Genomic DNA, 19,466 nt, shown 5'->3' on the forward strand with positions numbered 1-19,466 from the left:
TAATTACAGATACCGACATCAACCGATACCGATATATACAGTCATGGAATTAACACATTATTATGCCTAATTTGGACAACCAGGTATGGTGAAGATAAGGTCCTTTAAAAAAATAACAATAATAAGATAAGTAAATTAAAAACATTTTCTTGAATAAAAAAAGAAAGTAAAACAATATAAAAACAGTTACATAGAAACTAGTAATTAATGAAAATTAGTCAAATTAACGGTTAAAGGATCTAGAGCTGCAACTAACGATTAATTTGATAATCGATTAATCTGTTCATTATTACTTCGATTAATCGATTAATAATCGGATAAAATAGACAAACTACATTTCTATCCTATCCAGTATTTTATTGAGAAAAAAAACAGCATACTGGCACCATGCTTATTTTGATTATTGTTTCTCAGCTGTTTGTAAATGTTGCAGTTTATAAATAAAGGTTTAGTAAAAAAAAAAAAAAAAAACTGCGCATGTGCATAGCATAGATCCAACGAATCGATGACTAAATTAATCGGCAACTATTTTAATAATCGATTAGTTGTTGCAGCCCTAAGTACTACTATTAGTGGACCAGCAGCACGCACAATCATGTGTGCTTACGGACTGTATCCCTTGCAGACTGTTTCGATATATATTGATATATAATGTAGGAAGCAGAATATTAATAACAGAAAGAAAAACCCCTTTTGTGTGAATGAAATAGGTTTTTTGGGTTGGTGCACTAATTTAAGTGTATCTTGTCTTTTTTATGTTGATTTAATGAAAAAATAAAAATAAAAAACGATACTGATAATAACAAAACCGATACCGATCATTTACGATATTACATTTTAAAACATTTATCTCTACTTATTTTATTGTATGTGTTGCTTCTAATGTAAATATAAACCACATCTTACTCTCGTCGTGTTGCTGACATTCTTTGAAATAAATAGACTTTAAGTTTGTGGCTCTTCTTTCTGTGTCAGTGTTCGATACCGCCGCAAGGTGGCAGCGGTGTGACTTGATGGCTGCTCGAGCTGCCGTAAAACCAGCGAAGAAGAAAAAGGCAGAAGTTGTTAGCCAACTAGAAAAAGGAGGATAATCAACGCTCTTGGTGTTTCAAGGACGTTAAAAAAAACATTTAAAAAAATGTTGAAAGAGTTTATAAAGGAGCGACTAATGGCGGCAGCTGATGAAATATTTTCGCTCTTTGAACAAACCATTGCGTCTTACGAGGAGGAACTTTCTCGAACGAGAGCGGAGAAGGAGCGACATCAAACTGTGCGACATATTGAAGGTTTGTTGACGTCTTCTCTAGCTTTCTGTTTGATTGTTCAACACATTTGCTGGACTAAACGAGGGTTGCTTTTCATTTTCTTTTCTTTTTTTTAGCAAAAATCGATCAAGACTAACTGGCTCAGTTGGTTGGTTGATACGGCACATTTTGCTGTTGATCCGATACCAAGTACAAACCCCAAAAGCAGTGAAGTTGGCACGTTGAGTAAATGGTCAATAAAAACAGAATACAATGATTTGCAAATCCTTTTCAACTTATATTCAATTGAATAGACCGCAAATACAAAATCCTTAACGTTCAAACTGGTAAACGTTATTTTTTGCAAATATTAGCTCATTTGGAATTTCATGCCTGCAACATGTTTTTAAAAAAAAGCTGGCACAAATGGCAAAAAAGACTGAGAAAGTTGAGAAATGCTCATCAAACACTTATTTGGAAAATCCCACAGGTGAACAGGCTAATTGGGAACCGGTGGGTGCCATGATTGAAATCACTGCACGTAAAATGTTGATTGCCCGTGACCTCAGGCGGTACTGCAGCAAAAATCGACATCACTGGGTAAAGGATATCACCACATGGGCTCAGGAACACTTCATAAAACCACTGTCAGTAACTACAGTTCATCGCTACATCTTTAAGTGCAATTTAAAACTCTAGTATGCAAAGCGAAAGTCATTTGTCATTTTGTCAACAGCACCCAGAAACGCAGCCGGCTTTGCTGGGCCCCGAGCTCATCTAAGATGGACTGATGCAAAGTGTAATAGTGTTCTGTGGTCTGACAAGTCCACGTTTTTCAAATTGTTTTTGGAAACTGTGGACGTCGTGTCCTCCGGACCAAAGAGGACAAGAACCATCCGGATTGTTATAGGGGCAAAGTTGAAAAGCCAGCATGTGTGATGGTATGGGGGTGTATTAGTGCCCAAGACATGGGTAACTTACACATCTGTGAAGGCACCATTAATGCTGAAAGGTACATACAGGTTTTGGAGCAACATATGTTGCCATCCAAGCAACGTTACCATGGACGCCCCTGCTTATTTCAGCAAGACAATGCCAAGCCATGTGTTACAACAGCGTGGCTTCACATTAAAAGAGTGCAGGTACTAGACTGGCCTGTCTGTAGTCCAGACCTGTCTCCCATTGAAAATGTGTGGCGCATTATGAAGCCTAAAATAGCACAAGGGAGACCCCCGGACTGTTGAACAACTTAAGCTGTACATCAAGCAAGAATGGGAAAGAATTCCACCTGAGAAGCCTCAAAAATGTGTCTCCTCAGTTCCCAAACGTTTACTGAGTGTTGTTAAAAGGAAAGGCCATGTAACACAGTGGTAAAAATGCCCCTGTGCCAACTTTTTTGCAACGTGTTGCTGCCATTAAATTCTAAGTTAATGATTATTTGCACAAAAAAAAACATTTTCTTTCTTTCTTGTCTTATGTTATCTTATTCAATTGTATATAAGTTGAAAAGGATTTGCAAATCATTGTATTCAGTTTTTATTTACCATTTACACAACGTGACAACTTCACTGGTTTTGAGTTTTGTAAATACTGCAGAGGTTATTAGAATAAAAAAGTAAATATAAAAATATTACTTTTTTTTGAAATATATGAGTGTTAAATGATTTTTGTTTTTCTTTACATTTATTAATCAGAGTAAAACACAATGCAAAAATATTAGGCAAAAAACAACACCTATTCTTATAAATATTTATTTATGAACAAGTGACCAGACACTTAAAAACATGAACACAAAGCACACTTCATAATAAATAGTTATGGTTTCACATGCAGAAGACTCGAAATGAGCGAGGATGTGCAAACCACTTGGCCGCCAACTTTGCGCCATACTGCGAGTCCTTTTTTTTTTATTTCAATCGTTTCTCGCCTTTTTTCATTAAGTACTGATAACGTTTTTTTTGCAGTCTGCCTCAAAACCGATTTTGTGGAATGATACGGAGAAAACGGTCGAGTTTGTTGAGCGCAATGTTTGGCCGTACGATAACCGAGACAGCGTACAAAAAAAAAACGAAATACCGGATATGTCAACACGTGGACCTTGGGGTTTGTTTTCCCGGAATGCAAAGGAAAGTTGGCGCGGGCAAGACGTGAATGTAAGTACATATTTTTATTTTAACACTAACAGACTACAAAAAGGAAGCAAACAAAAGGCACGGAGAACAAACTTGACTAATGAAACAAAACTTGCACAAAGGCAGAAACTATGAACAATAAACAAAAACTTACTTGGCATGGAACTATGGTAGCATGAAGACAAAACGAGGTAGCAGGGGTGTCAGAAGAAGCATGGTATGAAAGGATAACGTCACCGGGACGAACAACAGAAACAGACCGGCTTAAATAGCAGTGACATGATCAGTGAAAACAGGTGCGTGACTCAAAACGTGAAACAGGTGCGTGACATGACAGGTGAAAACTAATGGGTTGCTATGGTGACAAAACAAACAAAAGTGCACAAAGAGTCCAAAAACAAAACCGAACATGACTAAAACAAAACATGATCACACAGACAGGACAGGATCATACCAAAAGAAGGTGTACAAAAACCAAGGTGCGACTGTATATGAGTTAGGGGTGTGAAGATCGGATATCGATATTGATATCAGCAATGGATTTTATATAAGCTTGCATCTAAAATCTCTGATACAGGCACCCCGATACAAGCAATCCTGCATGGACAGACAGTTAACATCTAAATGTCCTGCCATGATTAGCTTTTGTAAATAACTTGACTAAAATACAACAAAAGACCAACAGCTACACAACAGCTAAGCACACAGTAGCACACAAGCTAGACATACATAATAAATGTCCTTAGTTAAACAATATTGTAGTCTAAAACACAATGTTTGCAAAATAAACAAGTATCAAAGGCAGAAGCCTATTAAAAAGTACTCGGTAACAAACGTGTCCGCGTCATTCAACTTACCGTGTCGTGTTCTTGACTTCATTGGCTATTGCGTCCAAAAGGGGTCGCCCAAAGAAAATAATTACCACTCCACTTCAACATAAAAACCACACAAGTCCATTCCAGATGGTTAATAATAAATACTGTAGGTTAGTGTTTTTCATACCTTCTCTGACTCATTCCACTTGATCAATGTGTTTTGAACGTTCCACACCACAAAACAATTCAAGTATGTACGATTCGTGCTGCTTTCGTATCGGATCAACGGCGGCATGGGGCAATACTTAAAGGGAAACTTCGGTTTTTTTCAACCTGGGCCCTGTTTTCATAATTTTTTCTGTATATGTGAGTGCTGGATAAAACATTTTTTGAGGTCGCGCCAGTATTAAGCAGGGCAGGCAGCCTCCAGCCCAGCTAACGCTCGTACACAGGGCAACTGGCTCTCGTCAAAATTCGGCCTATAAACATGCATTTTTTTCACACTGACAGGCTCAGATAGTTACAATGAGTGTCCGACAACATACTAGAAAGGAGAAATTAACGTATGTCTCTACCTTTAGCTGGAGATCGCTGTTTGTTGTGAGCTGTGTCCAAATCTCACCACGCTACAAATCTCGTTCCGAAATCTCGCGATAACTCGCGACAAAACACCGGTGGAAAAACAGTTACCTGACTGAGGTGAAGAGAGATGACTGAAGTGATTTTCTGTTGGAATACAGCGTAATCCAACAGAAAATCACTTCAGTCATCTCTCTTCACCTCAGTCAGGTAACTGTTTTTCCACCGGTGTTTTGTCGCGAGTTATCGCGAGATTTCGGAACGAGATTTGTAGCGTGGTGAGATTTGGACACAGCTCACAACAAACAGCGATCTCCAGCTAAAGGTAGAGACATACGTTAATTTCTCCTTTCTAGTATGTTGTCGGACACTCATTGTAACTATCTGAGCCTGTCAGTGTGAAAAAAATGCATGTTTATAGGCCGAATTTTGACGAGAGCCAGTTGCCCTGTGTACGAGCGTTAGCTGGGCTGGAGGCTGCCTGCCCTGCTCAATACTGGCGCGACCTCAAAAAATGTTTTATCCAGCACTCACATATACAGAAAAAATTATGAAAACAGGGCCCAGGTTGAAAAAAACCGAAGTTTCCCTTTAAGGCTCCAATATCGGTATCATATCAATAGTGATAGAGTTGTATCGAGACACATTTTTTACTTGAAATGTTTTTAAATGTGTTTTTTTTTGTCTAAATTTTGTTGGTCATGACTATTATTTCTCTCTCTTAGGGACAACCTATATTAATGAACCTGTATGTATGTATGTATGTACATTGGACACCTTCTCATGCAGTACGTTTTTCTTTATATTCATGACTATTTACATTGTAGATTGTCACTGAAGGCATCAAAACTATGACACCTGTAAAATGGAAACCCTTTCAGGTGACTACCTCTTGAAGCTCATGGAGAGAATGCCAAGAGTGTGCAAAACAGTAATCAGGGCAAAGGGTGGCTATTTTGAAGAAACTAGAATACAAAACATGTTTTCAGTTATTACTGTTATGATCCGCAGTTCATAGTCTGTTTAAGTTTTTCGAGTCACTTGTCTTTTCTGTTAGTTTTGGACTCCTTTAGTTCCTGTTTATGCACCTCTGAGTTTGTTACCATGTTTTTCTACCCCCCTCCTGACCTCCCTCCACCCACCCCTTTATAGTTTCCTCAATGTTTGCGTCACGCTACTGTTACGTACGTTTTGCTTGTCTCCTAGCCCCTGCTAGTGATCTCTAGTCTGTGCTAAGTAGTAGCCTTAGCTTCAGGTGCGATCGGCACCTTGTTCCGTCGGTTTGTTTTCTGTTTTGTACCTCTTTGAGTGTCAATTTACGATGAAATCATGTTCCTACCTGCAAGTCCTGTCCGGAGTCGTCCGTTTGCATCCTGGGAGAACAAACCTCGCAGTAAGCTGCAACCCCATCGTAACAATTTCACATTTTTTTGTTAAGTACATAACTCCACATGTGTTCATTCATAGTTTTGATGCCTTCAGTGACAATCTACGATGTAAATAGTCATGAAAATAAAGAAAATGCATTGAATGAGAAGGTGTGTCCAAACTTTTGGCCTGTACTGTATATAAGTATGTATGCCAGATTTTACCCCCAGGCTGATTTCCGTGTGGTGTCCCCAGGCAGGTTGGTGTACACCTACATTGAAATAACAATGACATTTACAATAAACTGTAGAAAAATGTGTACACGCATACAACACAAGTTATAGTTCGGAACATCACATGATAATTCAACATATCCCAAACGGATGAGGAAGAAGCATAACTGATTTGATCACGGCCCTATTTAATATCGATTTTTGAATATTCATTCACACTGCGTGGTTAAAAAACGTTAAAAAAAAGGAATACAAATAAGATCGAAATTGAATGAAAGTAATATGATGTTCAGTAAATGGAAAATGAACAAAGTTAGAACCGTATCTGTGATACTGGTACCGATATTTTTGACATTGCTTTGTTAATTGTGATTATGACATGTCTGTGTTGTTTGTGTGCCGCAGACGCCCAGCAGGTGATTGGCCATCAAAAGGAATGTCCCCTTCAAACGCAGGGGGACCCACAGTCCCCCCACATTAAGTACGAAGAGGAAGCAATCTCGACCACTCAGGAGGTAGAGTGTCTTCTCGGACTGGAGGAAGCTGATATCACTCAGTTGCCATTGACTGGTGTCTCCGTGAAGGCAGAAGACCATAAGGAAAAACCACAAGCGGACAACCTCTTAGCTCCGCTATCAGACAGTGAGGCAATGTCTCCTGGAGATGAAGACAGGGACGACACCCAAGAACCTGCGAGCGGTGATACAGACTGTGAAGGTGATATGAGGATTCGCATTGACAACAAACACTCTGATTGCTCTAAAAAGAAGGCAGTTAAGAAATGTTTGACCTGCTCAATTTGTGCTAAAAGATTTTCTTATGAGAGTAATTTGAATGCGCACATGCAGTCACATAATGCAAAACCCTTTAGTTGTTCAGTTTGTGATGAAAGGTTCACTCAAAAGGTAAACATGCGGTCGCACATGAGAACGCACACGGGAGAAAAACCTTTTATTTGTTCAGTCTGCGGCGAAAGCTTTTCTTCTAGGAGCAATATGAAGCGACACGTGCGGACACACACTGGAGAAAAACCCTTTATGTGTTCAGTTTGTCACATAAGAGTCTCTCGGAAAACAAGCATGGTGTTACACTTGAGAACGCACACTGGTGAAAAACCTTTTAGCTGTTCAGCTTGCGGCGAAAGCTTTTCCACTAAGGGCAATTTAAATACACACAAGCGGACTCACACTGGAGAAAAACCTTTTAGCTGTCCGGTTTGCGGCAAGCGATTTTCCCAAAAGGTAAATATGGGTGTACACATGAGAATACACACGGGAGAAAAACCTTTCCCTTGCTCAATATGCGGCATACCCTATTCTTATAAACGCAGTTTGCATTCACATATGCGGGGACACATTTAAGAATAGTGTTCGGGGGCTCAATTGGGGTAGAAGTGTGCCTCCAAAGTCCCCCAACAGTACACACTCAGGGCAAAAATATCTTAGTCGCTCTGTTTGTTTTAAATGGCACGGAACCCAGTGATGTTTTGATTCAAAATCAGCAGTAATAAAGCTATAAAGGCAAACACCTAAAAATGGTTGTCGTTGTTTATATACTACGGGACATATGCACTCAAAATGTAAGTCATTTGTAAAGGATGAAAAAGTAAAAATACAAATATTTTATTTATCTCTGATTTTGGGTTGACCTATTTCACATGTCAACATGTTTTTTAGTTCTTGTACTCCACACGTACTCTCACACGTCACTTTGTTTCGCATCCGTTCCTTTTTAATAAAGAAGTTTTTGATCGTGACCACTTTGCAGCTCTTCCACTTCCAAGGACATGCACCTGGGGATAGGCTGATTGGCAACACTAAAAATTGGCCCTAGGCAGCAGCCTAAGCAGAGAAGCCCGGACTTCCCTCTCCCCAGCCACTTCGTCCAGCTCCTCCCGCAGGATCCCGAGGCGTTCCCAGGCCAGCCAGGAGACATAGTCTTCCCAACGTGTCCTGGGTCTTCCCCGTGGCCTCCTGCCGGTCGGACGTGCCCCAAACACCTCCCTAGGGAGGCGTTCGGGTGGCATCCTGACCAGATGCCCGAACCACCTCATCTGGCTCCTCTCCATGTGGAGGAGCAGCGGCTTTACGTTGAGCTCCTCCCGGATGTCAGAGCTTCTCACCCTATCTCTAAGGGAGAGACCCGCCACCCGGCGGAGGAAACTCATTTGGGCCGCTTGTACCCGTGATCTTGTCCTTTCGGTCATAACCCAAAGGTCATGACCATAGGTGAGGATGGGAACGTAGATCGACCGGTAAATTGAGAGCTTTGCCTTCCGGCTCAGCTCCTTCTTCACCACAACGAATCGATACAGCGTCCGCATTACTGAAGACGCCGCACCGATCCGCCTGTCAATCTCACCATCCACTCTTCCCCCACTCGTGAGCAAGACTCCTAAGTACTTGAACTCCTCCACTTGGGGCAACATCTCCTCCCCAACCTGGAGATGGCACTCCACCCTTTCCCGGGCGAGAACCATGGACTCGGACTTGGAGGTGCTGATTCTGATCCCAGTCGCTTCACACTCGGCTGCGAACCGATCCAGTGAGAGCTGAAGATCCTGGCCAGATGAAGCCATCAGGACCACATCATCTGCAAAAAGCAGAGACCTAATCCTGCAGCCACCAAACCGGATCCCCTCAACGCCCTGACTGCGCCTAGAAATTCTGTCCATAAAAGTTATGAACAGAATGGGTGACAAAGGGCAGCCTTGGCGGAGTCCAACCCTCACTGGAAACGTGTCCGACTTACTGCCGGCAATGCGGACCAAGCTCTGACACTGATCATACGGGGAGCGGACTACCACAATCACGCAATTTATTTCTGAGTGCACATGCTCCTTTACCTTAAACGGTGGATGGTTACCTGAAAGGTGGCACAGGTTGTTGTACAGTCAGTGATCAGGTCAGTGCAACGTGAGGAGACTTTGACTGGTGTACTCACTGACAAAATTCCCCCCAAAATACACCCGACTGGTTTTTTTTAGCAAATAAATAAGTAAAACTAGAGATGTCCGATAATATCGGGCTGCCGATATTATCGGCCGATAAATGCTTTAAAATGAAATATCGGAAATGATCGATATCGGTTTCAAAAAGTAAAATGTATGACTTTTTAAAACGCCGCTGTGTACACGGACGTAGGGAGAAGTACAGGGCGCCAATAAACCTTAAAGGCACTGCCTTTGCGTGCCAGCCCAGTCACATAATATCTACGCTTTTCACACACACACAAGTGAATGCAAGGCATACTTGGTCAACAGCCATACAGGTCACACTGAGGTTAGCCGTATAAACAACTTTAACACTGTTACAAATATGCGCCACACTGTGAACCCACACCAAACAAGAATGGCAAACACATATCGGGAGAACATCCGCACCGTAACACAACATAAACACAACAGAACCAATACCCAGAACCCCTTGCAGCACTACAATATACACGCTACAATATACACACACACCCTACCCCCTACCACCCACCTCAACCCCGCCCACCTCAACCTGTTCTCTCAGGGAGAGCATGTCCCAAATTCCAAGCTGCTGTTTTGAGGCATGTTAAAAAAAAATAATGCACTTTGTGACTTCAATAATAAATATGGCAGTGCCATGTTGGCATTTTTTTTCCATAACTTGAGTTGATTTATTTTGGAAAACCTTGTTACATTGTTTAATGCATCCAGCGGGGCATCACAACAAAATTAGGCATAATAATGAGTTAATTCCACGACTGTATATATCGGTATCGGTTGATATCGGAATCGGTAATTAAGAGTTGGACAATATCGGATATTGGCAAAAAAGCCATTATCGGACATCTCTAAGTAAAACATTTAAAATGGTTAATTTATGACATTCTGACATTTAAATTGCATTTGTGGGGGGTTGACTTAGATTATGCGAGCAATAATCGTCAAACGTGTGATTAATTTAATTAAAAATGTAATCATTTGAAAGCCCTAATGTTGTTGTATTTTGTGTATTTTACTCTGATATTAGTTATCTTGTATATCAAATCAACTTTATTTATAAAGCACATTTAAAATCCACCACAGGGGGAGCCAAAGTGCTGTACAATAGGCAGGCCAAAAGACAACAAGAGAACAGATCAAACACAACACAACACAAAACGAGCACGATAAAAAAATAAATTAATAAAATAAAATAAATAAAACATAATATATAAACGTTTTATTTTTACTCTTTGTACTCCAGGCGTGCCGTCATACGTCATTTAGTTAAATCATTGTTATCATGACCTTTTGGCAGCTTCCTTTTGTCTTCCTCGCCTCTCATCTTAAGCAGTCTTCAACACCGCCACAAGATGGCAGCAGCGTGACTAGATGGTTTGAAAGCGGGTGTTAAAAAAAAAAAAACTCCATCGAAGAAGAAAAGAGAGGAAGTTTGCATCGCTGGCGTAAACAGCTATTCTAAAACATTTTAAAAATGTTGAGAAAGTTAGTAAATGAGCGACTAATGGCGGCAGCCGATGAAATATTCGCGCTGTTTGAAAGAACGATAGCGTCGTACGAGGAGGAACTTTCTCGAACAAGAGAGAAGGAGCGACATCGACAACAACTGGAAGCTAGCAAGACAGAAACTGTGCTCCACATCGATGGTACGTAAACATATACGCTGACATACATATTATAAATCTTTATTTCTGTATCTCTAAAACATGGATGTTCTGGCCTAAGCGCCGGGTTAGAGAGGAATAGCATAACAAAAACAGCACTGTTGAGAAACAGTATGAAGGACCGCTAATTCAATCATCGATGCTCCGATAAAGTTCCAGAATCATCTGTATTCTCTTGTTTGATTGTATTTTGTAGTTTTGTAACGTACACAATAACATTGAAAACGTATCAGCTTTGTGATTCCAAAACAATGACGTCATGTGCAATGTCTGTTAGCGTTTCCAAACATACATGTCATTTACGCAGAAAGACGTACTGCACAGTAGGGGGAGTCATTATTTGATCACCCACTGACAAAGAAATAAACTATGATTTTAATGCCAGGTTTATTTGACCAGTGAGAGACAGAATATGAAAATAAAAATCCACTAATTTAATTTTGTAATCCATCGAATTAGATAAGTATTTGATCCCCCATTAAAAAATAATGTATTCAGTTCTTCTGAGATTTTGCAGGCTTTGTTGTGGTTGTAGTGTCCTAAAATGCCTGAATCCGAGGCAGGTTTTTTTTTTAGAAAGTTGCGATGTTTTGGGGCTTTATTTTTTCAATAACATTGAATCAACTTGTGATTTTATGAATTTGTTATCAGTCTTTTAGGTGGTCATTGTAAAAAAAAATTAAAAAATTAAAAAAAAGCACCACATTGCAACAAAAATGGAAAACAAATACTGTAGTGATGTTTTACTCGTTTTATACCACACAGACAGTAAAAAACAGCACTGTAGAAGTCGTGTACTCGCGGTCCCACTGATACATACGCCGGATACGCCAGGTGTGCAGAGTTGACAAAGGTTTAATGGTTGTTTCCACAAGCTCATCAGACAAAACACTCTTTCTGGACTTTTCAGTCTCTGCAATACTCCTCCTCCTCCTGCACTCGGCCGCTCACTGTTAAAGACAACAGATGATTAGATTAACACGTACCACCTGTGAAATCTAATCACCTGCCAGCTGTGTCTCGCCATCAGCACATCATCAGCTATTTTTAAATTGAAGAAACAATATGATTAGGTTATATATACATGCGTATATCCTGCATAAACAATATATGAATACATTAAATATCTATATATCTTATAGACTGTATCTCTGTTGCTGCAGCAGCAGATAGTTTATTCTGTCTTGACACTTTGTATTGATATTTTGTATTACATTCTCCCCTTAAATGATCATGTTTACAGTGATTGTTTTATATGTATGACTAAATTTTGACTTGTATAATACTGTATAGCTACTGTCCATCTAGTTAGCTAACATATATTACCCTCCCCCCTACACAATCTGGACTGTGGTCCTAACTTTTACCCCTGTTGGCTTTTACAATCTTTATCTTCATCATTTATTTCAACTTTGTTATTCAAGTATGACATTTTTAAATTGTATTAATTTCATTGACAAGCAATTATATTATGGTCATTCTCTTGTTTGCTAGCGGCTACGATTTCAGTACTATTGAAGATCTTTGCTCCTTCTCAACTCTGTGGTAATATTCTTTTTCACAGAATACAACGTTAATATACTTATGTTAAAGTTAAATCTTACTTGTGAAAAGTAATCCCCCGATTCCTATTTTCAACAGTCTGCTCATTTGAGCAGGAAAACGCTGAACACCGTTTTTGTTTTCTACCTGTCAACTGTCAGTTTAGGCTGCTCGCCGGCTCCTCATCACCACTTCAAGATGGCGGCCCAATTTCTCGCGTCACAGCAGCCAATGGCGGAATACATATTTGGCAGCCATGTTGGGTCATCAAAACCTCAACTTAAATAGCGTACACATTATGAGGATCGTTTTTTTTTTTTTTAAATATCACTTCGAACATGTTGAATAGAGAAACTTGAAATTGTGATGTATCATTTTGTAAGCTTGCATGTTCGAAATCAACTCAAACTGAAACTGGTCAAATGAACAACTGCTTCCGGTGTAATGTTCGCAAATGAATGTGCATTGAAGCATCGCGAGACTTGGTGACTGCGCTTGTGAACCAAGATGGATGACTAAAACAGCAGTGCTAAGCGGAAGTCCGTCTACATCTTTGTTAGTTTAACATACCCCACATACAACTCCCACCTTGTAAACGAGTTCTATAAAATTTAAACACAATTTACTGACAGACTTATATTTTCTGAGGCGTGTAAAACGAAAACAACATTATGTCTGCTCCCCTCTCGCCCTGTGTGACTTCACAACATAGTAACGGTAAAGTGCAGTAACGTCACAGCGCCACTAGATGTCAGTATACTCATTTACATCAAACGGGCAGCATACAGTAAAAAAGGAACACTAACAAAAAAAAACCTGAAAACTACCTTAACACTATATAATGTGAAATGAATAAAACGTTTATGAAGCTTAAACGAACGAGCAAAACCACACATAACTGCTTGATGACAAAACACTAAGCATGTGTTACAACATAAACATATTTTTCAGCATTTTCTTACACAACGTATCATAATCAATGCCTAAAAAAGGAGATGTATAATCCAATTTGAGGAGCAGAAGAGACATAAGTCAAGACTATCAGATAACAATGAATAAACAATAACTAATTGAGAAAGGTCATAAATATACAATAATTCTTGAACATTGAGACATGACAGCGAATAAAATATAGGAAACTATCACAGTTTATGTCTACTTGTAAAATATTCATACAGTGTTTGGTGAACTTTATAATAGTTGACATATTGCTGCTAGGATCCTGATGAGAGTGCGGAAATATGACCAATTCTCAAATCCCTTCACTGGCTTCCTGTTCCACTCAGGATTGAATACAAAGTCTCCCTACCAACCCACCAGTGCCCTCTAACTCAAAGAACTACTCACCCCCAAATCCTCCACACGACACCCCCGGTCCGGACAGGCTAACCTCCTCCAACCTCCGTTGGACAAAGCTCCCAGTCTGTGGAATGCTCTCCCTGACCACATGAGGGCACCACAGACTGTGGATGCTTTTAAAAAAGGCTTAAAAACCCTTCTTTTAAAAAAAAAAAAAAATTTTAAAAGCCTTTTTTTAGATATATGCATACTAGTTCTAGCTATAAGCCTGTTCTAGTTTTTATTTATTTGTATTATCTTTTTATTTGTATCTTTATTTTTTTAATGCACTGTAGCACTTTGAGGTTGTTTACTCAATGTAAAGTGCTTTTTACAAATACAATCTATTATTATTATTATTATTATATTTGAGCTAAAGTATTTTGTGTCCTGCAGACATCCAGCAGCTGATTGGTCATCAAGAAGGACTTCCTCCTCAGTCGCAGGGGGAAATCTTCACCTTGGGACAGGAGGATCCGCAGCCAACCCACTTTAAAGAGGAAGAGGAGGAACCTTGGATCACCCAGGAGAGAGAGTGTCTTCCAGGGCAGGAGCAGGCGGATCTCACCAAGTTCCCGCTGACTGGTGTCCCTGTGAAGACCGAAGACCATGAAGACGGACTAGAAGCAGAGAAACTCTTAGCTCCACTATCAGAGAGTGACGACACAATGTCACGCTATCCTGAGGAGGAAGACAGGAACGAAAGCCAAGAAGAACCTCTAAGCAGCGATACATACTATGAAGGAGATGTGAGGACTCACAGCAACAAACACTCTCAAAAGAAGCCACCTCGAAACAACAAAAAATGTGTGCAAACATGCAAAAAACCTTACGTTTGCCCAATTTGTGGTAAAGGACTTTCTTATAAACGCAATATGGAAGTACACATGCGGACTCACAATGCAGAAAAACCCTTCAGGTGCTCAGTTTGCGGTAAAAGATTCTCTCAAAAGGTGCATTTGATTTCACATATGACAACACACACAGGAGAAAAACCCTTTGGTTGTTCATTTTGCGGTAAAGGCTTTACTCAAAAAACACACATGGTGTTACACATGAGAACGCACACTGGAGAAAAGCCATTTCGGTGCTTATACTGCGGCAAAAGATTTACTCAAACAACACACATGAAATCACACTTGAGAACGCACACGGGGGAAAAGCCTTTTAGCTGCTTGGTTTGTGGCTCTACTTTTTCTCAGATGGGTAATTTGAATAGACACATGAGGACACACACAAAGAATAAACATTATAGCTGCTCAATTTGTGGAGAAAAGTACACCTATAAGACCAGTTTGACGTCACACATGCGGACACACAATAGAGAGAAACGTTTTAATTGCTTAGTTTGTGAGAAAAGATTCTCTCAAGAATCAAAAATGATAGCACACATGACAATACACGGAGAAGAAAAATCTTCTTGTGGTTCAGTTAGTGATAAAAGAGTTTCCAGGGCGACATGTATACTATCAAAGGAAAGAACGCAATCTGGGGAAAAGCCTTATAATTGCTATATATGTGGCAAAAGTTATACAGTAAAGGCATCTTTGATTGTACACCAAAGAACTCACACAGAAGAAAAAGCCTTTAAACTGTAGAGATATCCTGATAAAAAAATTTTTAAAAAATTACACAGTACACATGTATGCAAACACACATGGGGTATAACGTGCTTGTCAGGTTCAAACACTGATGACATCTATTAAACAAGACAAGAGGCAAAGAATTAAACAGAGACAGAATTCAAATTGGACTCAATATTGAGGAGAGTCGTCTGTACACTGTACCCTTGAACAGTATCTCAGCACGCTCTGCCAAAAGATTGCACGCCTCCTTCTTTTATTTTGGACCCTCCCCGACCACATAGCCACCGCTGTTTCCAGAGGACAAAGGTCGCAAAAAGTTCACAGAAAAGTTCGTAAACAATTCAGTTCAAAAAGAGTTCGTAAAATAGTTCAAAAAAAGGTCCATAAAATAGTTCAAAAAGACGTTCGTAAAATACTTCAAAAAGAGGTCCATAAAATAGTTCAAAAAGAGTTCGTCTGGAAATTGGGCAGATCCTGCCACCTCTCCACTTTGAAGTCCTTGGGTTAGAACAATATATTTTTGTTGATTACCATACATGAGAGAAAACAGAAACACCTTCATCTTGCTTTCCCCCGACACAGTGGAGTTTTACGAGCCTTACTCTTGGTAGGTTCCAAAGACAGCTTTTGTCTTCTCACCAGACCCTCAATGTAACACAAAGTTTTTGTGATAATATAGAAACAATTATTTTTAACAGTGCTCCAGTTTGTGCTAAAAGATTGTCAAATCAGATCCGCTGTGTGTATTCGACATGAGATTCCCACGAGTTCCAAGTTACAAGGTGCCGTCATAGAATTGTTTGTTTGGATTGTGTTGTGCCGCCTGAAGCAAATAAAACTGTCCTCAGAACCTCTCAGAACTTCCCTAAGCCTTCAAGTCGGGGAAAGGGTCGTGACTGACCGAACAGCAGCTCCGAATACACAACCTTCTTGGGGTCCGTAAGAGGGGTGCTGGAGAGCCATGTAGTTTACATCTGGGATGCAAGATGGATAGACTATAATAGCAGAAATGTTACACAGAGAGGAGAATAGAAAATCCTCTTGATAAGCAGGACCGACTAAGCTTTTGGCGCCCTAAACAAGACTTTGAGGCCAATATGGTCTTTAATATTACTGAAGGGCCTCTACCCGTCACCAGCCCATATACACACTCACTATGTTTACATGCACTAAACAACTCATTACTGACTTATTTTGGTTAAAACTAGCTGTTTAAAACACATGTCAAAACCTTATATTCTTTTTTTCACTATTTAATCACGGGATTTACATATCTAGATGATGTATTTGTAAATCAGTTTTTTCTTGCATGTATACACTTCCATTGATCGATCATCAAATCAGGCGTTGCAACCGCACTCCCATGAGCAGAAATCCTGCAATATTTAAATGTTTAGATTATTTAAATACTATTGAACCTTCCTAGGTTATTTTGTGTTTTATAAAAATACATATTTTGCGGCCAGAATGAGAGTTTTAATAATCGTTATTTATGTGATCATAAACATGTCAAGTTTCCCTTTACTGCCAGTGTACTGCGTGAGATAGAAATAAGCTAAATCTTGTATGATTATATTCAGTGGCTAATGATAATTATTATATTATTACATTATTATTAGCAAGATGCGGCTAATGAGGGTCAAAACCATTTCATTTTTGAAATACCAATCTTGTTGATAATTTTGGGGCGAGCTTGGTCCGTTTTACATCATTTAAAAATCCCAAACCATATAGTCTATAATTAAAGTCTAACCAAGACCTTGTTGTGTCCGATAATTGACTAATGACACAATCATCTTGACTTTGAACACACTGCACACGAGCGAATGAAGGGCATACTTACTCGACAGCCATACATGTCTCACTAAGGGTGGCAGTACGAACAATGCCAACACTGTCATAAACATGTGCCATACAGTGAAACCACACTAAACAACAACGACAAACACGTTTTTGGAAGAATATTTGCTCCGCAACACAACATAAACACTACAGAACAAATTCCCAGAATTTCCTGCAGCACCAACTCTTCCGGGATGCTACACTATAAACAAACGCCATTGGTGGATCCACACCTAACATATTTTTTAACATCACAAAATCTTCTTTCATTTTTTTTAAATGTATATTATGTTTATAAACTCAGGAAATACGTCCCTGGACACCTGAGGGCTTTGAATATGACCAATGTATGATCCTGTAACTACTTGGTATCGGATTGATACCCAAATTTGTGGTATCATCCAAAGCTAATGTAAAGTATCAAACAACAGTGTCATGATCTGTGGTCCGGATCATGTTCTGTTAATTTTGGACTCCTTCAGTTCCTGTTTGTGCACCTCTTGTGTTTGTTTCCATGGTTACTTATTGTTTTCACCTGCCTCTGGTGTTCGGGACGCTCACCTGTCTCTAATCAGAGTCATTATTTAAGCCTGCCTTTGCCAGTCAGTCGGCTGGCGTCATTTGTTTGCCTCATGCCTGGACTACGTAAGTCTTGTTTATTTCATGCCACAGTTTCATAAGTCTCTATGTCCATAGTCAATGCTAAGTGTTAGCTTTTGGCTCCAAGGGCGATCAGCGCGTTGTGGCTTCGCCTTGTTTTCCTTTTTTTTTTTTGTACCCTTTGAGTTTTGAGAAATAAATATGTTCCTACCTGCACGCCTTGTCCGGAATCGTCCGTTTGCATCCTGGGAGAACAAACCTCGCAGTAAGCTGCGAAAACCAAGTCGTGACAAACAGTGATTATTTCATTTTAACAGAAGTGTAGATAGAACATGTTGAAACAGAAAATAAGCAGATATTAACAGTTAATGAGCAAGTAGATTGATAATTCATTTTCTACCACTTGTCCTTAATAATTTTGACAAAATAATAGAATGATAAATGACACAATATGTTACTGGGTATGTCAGCAGCTAAATTAGGAGCCTTTGTTTGTTTACTTACTGCTAAAAGACAAGTTGTCTTGTATGTTCACTATATTATTTAAGGACACACTTGCAATAAGAAACATATGTTTAATGTACCGTAAGATTGTTTTGTTAAAATAAAGCCAACAATGACATTTTTTGTGGTCCAACAGGTGTAAAAGAAAGGGCATCTCTATCCTCCTTCAAAACCGCACTAAAAGAACACCTCCAGTCAACTTCAACCCTTGACTAACACCCTCCCCCCTCCACATCCCACCTCCCCGGATTGTAAATAACCAAATGTAAATAATCAAATGTATATATTTGTTCTTATGCTTTCTTAACTCACTATGTTCTCTGCTCGCTGTACATATACCAAGTCAGACCTACACTGTTTCAATGTCCATTTGTCTGATGATGCAATTGTTGATGACTGAAGTGCTGATATCAACCAAACCCTCCTCATCCCACCCCCCGTATTGTAAATAATGTAAATAATTCAATGTATATACTCTGATGATTAACTTGTGTGATGACTGTATGATTGATTGATTGATTGATTGAGACTTTTATTAGTAGGTTGCACAGTGAAGTACATATTCCGTACAATTGACCACTAAATGGTAACACCCGAATAAGTTTTTCAACTTGTTTAAGTCGGGGTCCACTTAAATTGATTCATGATACAGATATATACTATCATATATACTATCATCATAATACAGTCATCACACAAGATAATCACATTGAATTATTTACATTATTTACAATCAGGAGTGTGGAGGGGGGGTGGGGTGGGGGGGTGGGGGGGGGTGGGGGGGGGGGATATGGACATCAAGTAGTGGACATAGAGAGAGAGAGAGAGAGAGAGATCAGAAGGCATAAGAAAAAGAATCTGCATTTGATTGTTTACATTTGATTATTAGCAATCCGGGGAGGGTGTTAGTTTAGGGTTGTAGCTGCCTGGAGGTGAACTTTTATAGCGGTTTTGAAGGAGGATAGAGATGCCCTTTCTTTTATACCTGTTGGGAGCGCATTCCACATTGATGTGGCATAGAAAGAGAATGAGTTAAGACCTTTGT

General features: G+C 39.6%; 2 protein-coding genes across 2 annotated transcripts; both read left to right on the top strand.

Annotated features, from left to right (window-relative positions):
* Positions 1-1,054: 1,054 nt before the first annotated feature.
* On the top strand, positions 1,055-8,007 carry LOC133631850 (gastrula zinc finger protein XlCGF8.2DB-like). The gene is made up of 2 exons (XM_062024016.1): positions 1,055-1,286; positions 6,777-8,007. The coding sequence occupies exons 1-2, from the start codon at positions 1,139-1,141 to the stop codon at positions 7,730-7,732; spliced, it is 1,104 nt and encodes a 367-aa protein (XP_061880000.1). The 5' UTR covers positions 1,055-1,138; the 3' UTR covers positions 7,733-8,007.
* Positions 8,008-10,724: 2,717 nt separating this feature from the next.
* Positions 10,725-18,133, top strand: LOC133631851 (zinc finger protein OZF-like). The gene is made up of 2 exons (XM_062024017.1): positions 10,725-10,991; positions 14,286-18,133. Exons 1-2 carry the CDS (start codon positions 10,820-10,822, stop codon positions 15,485-15,487), a joined length of 1,374 nt encoding a protein of 457 aa, XP_061880001.1. The 5' UTR covers positions 10,725-10,819; the 3' UTR covers positions 15,488-18,133.
* The last annotated feature ends 1,333 nt before the right edge of the window (positions 18,134-19,466 follow it).

Source organism: Entelurus aequoreus, linkage group LG17 (genome assembly GCF_033978785.1).
Source record: "Entelurus aequoreus isolate RoL-2023_Sb linkage group LG17, RoL_Eaeq_v1.1, whole genome shotgun sequence".
Lineage (NCBI taxonomy): Eukaryota > Metazoa > Chordata > Actinopteri > Syngnathiformes > Syngnathidae > Entelurus > Entelurus aequoreus.

Bases quoted from the DNA above. Each gene is read 5' to 3' on its own strand.
- LOC133631850 (XM_062024016.1), top strand. From the start codon at position 1,139: ATGTTGAAAGAGTTTATAAAGGAGCGACTAATGGCGGCAGCTGATGAA. The intron at 1,287-6,776 runs GTTTGTTGACGT...TGTGTGCCGCAG, and splicing joins AACTGTGCGACATATTGAAG to ACGCCCAGCAGGTGATTGGC.
- LOC133631851 (XM_062024017.1), top strand. From the start codon at position 10,820: ATGTTGAGAAAGTTAGTAAATGAGCGACTAATGGCGGCAGCCGATGAA. The intron at 10,992-14,285 runs GTACGTAAACAT...TGTGTCCTGCAG, and splicing joins AACTGTGCTCCACATCGATG to ACATCCAGCAGCTGATTGGT.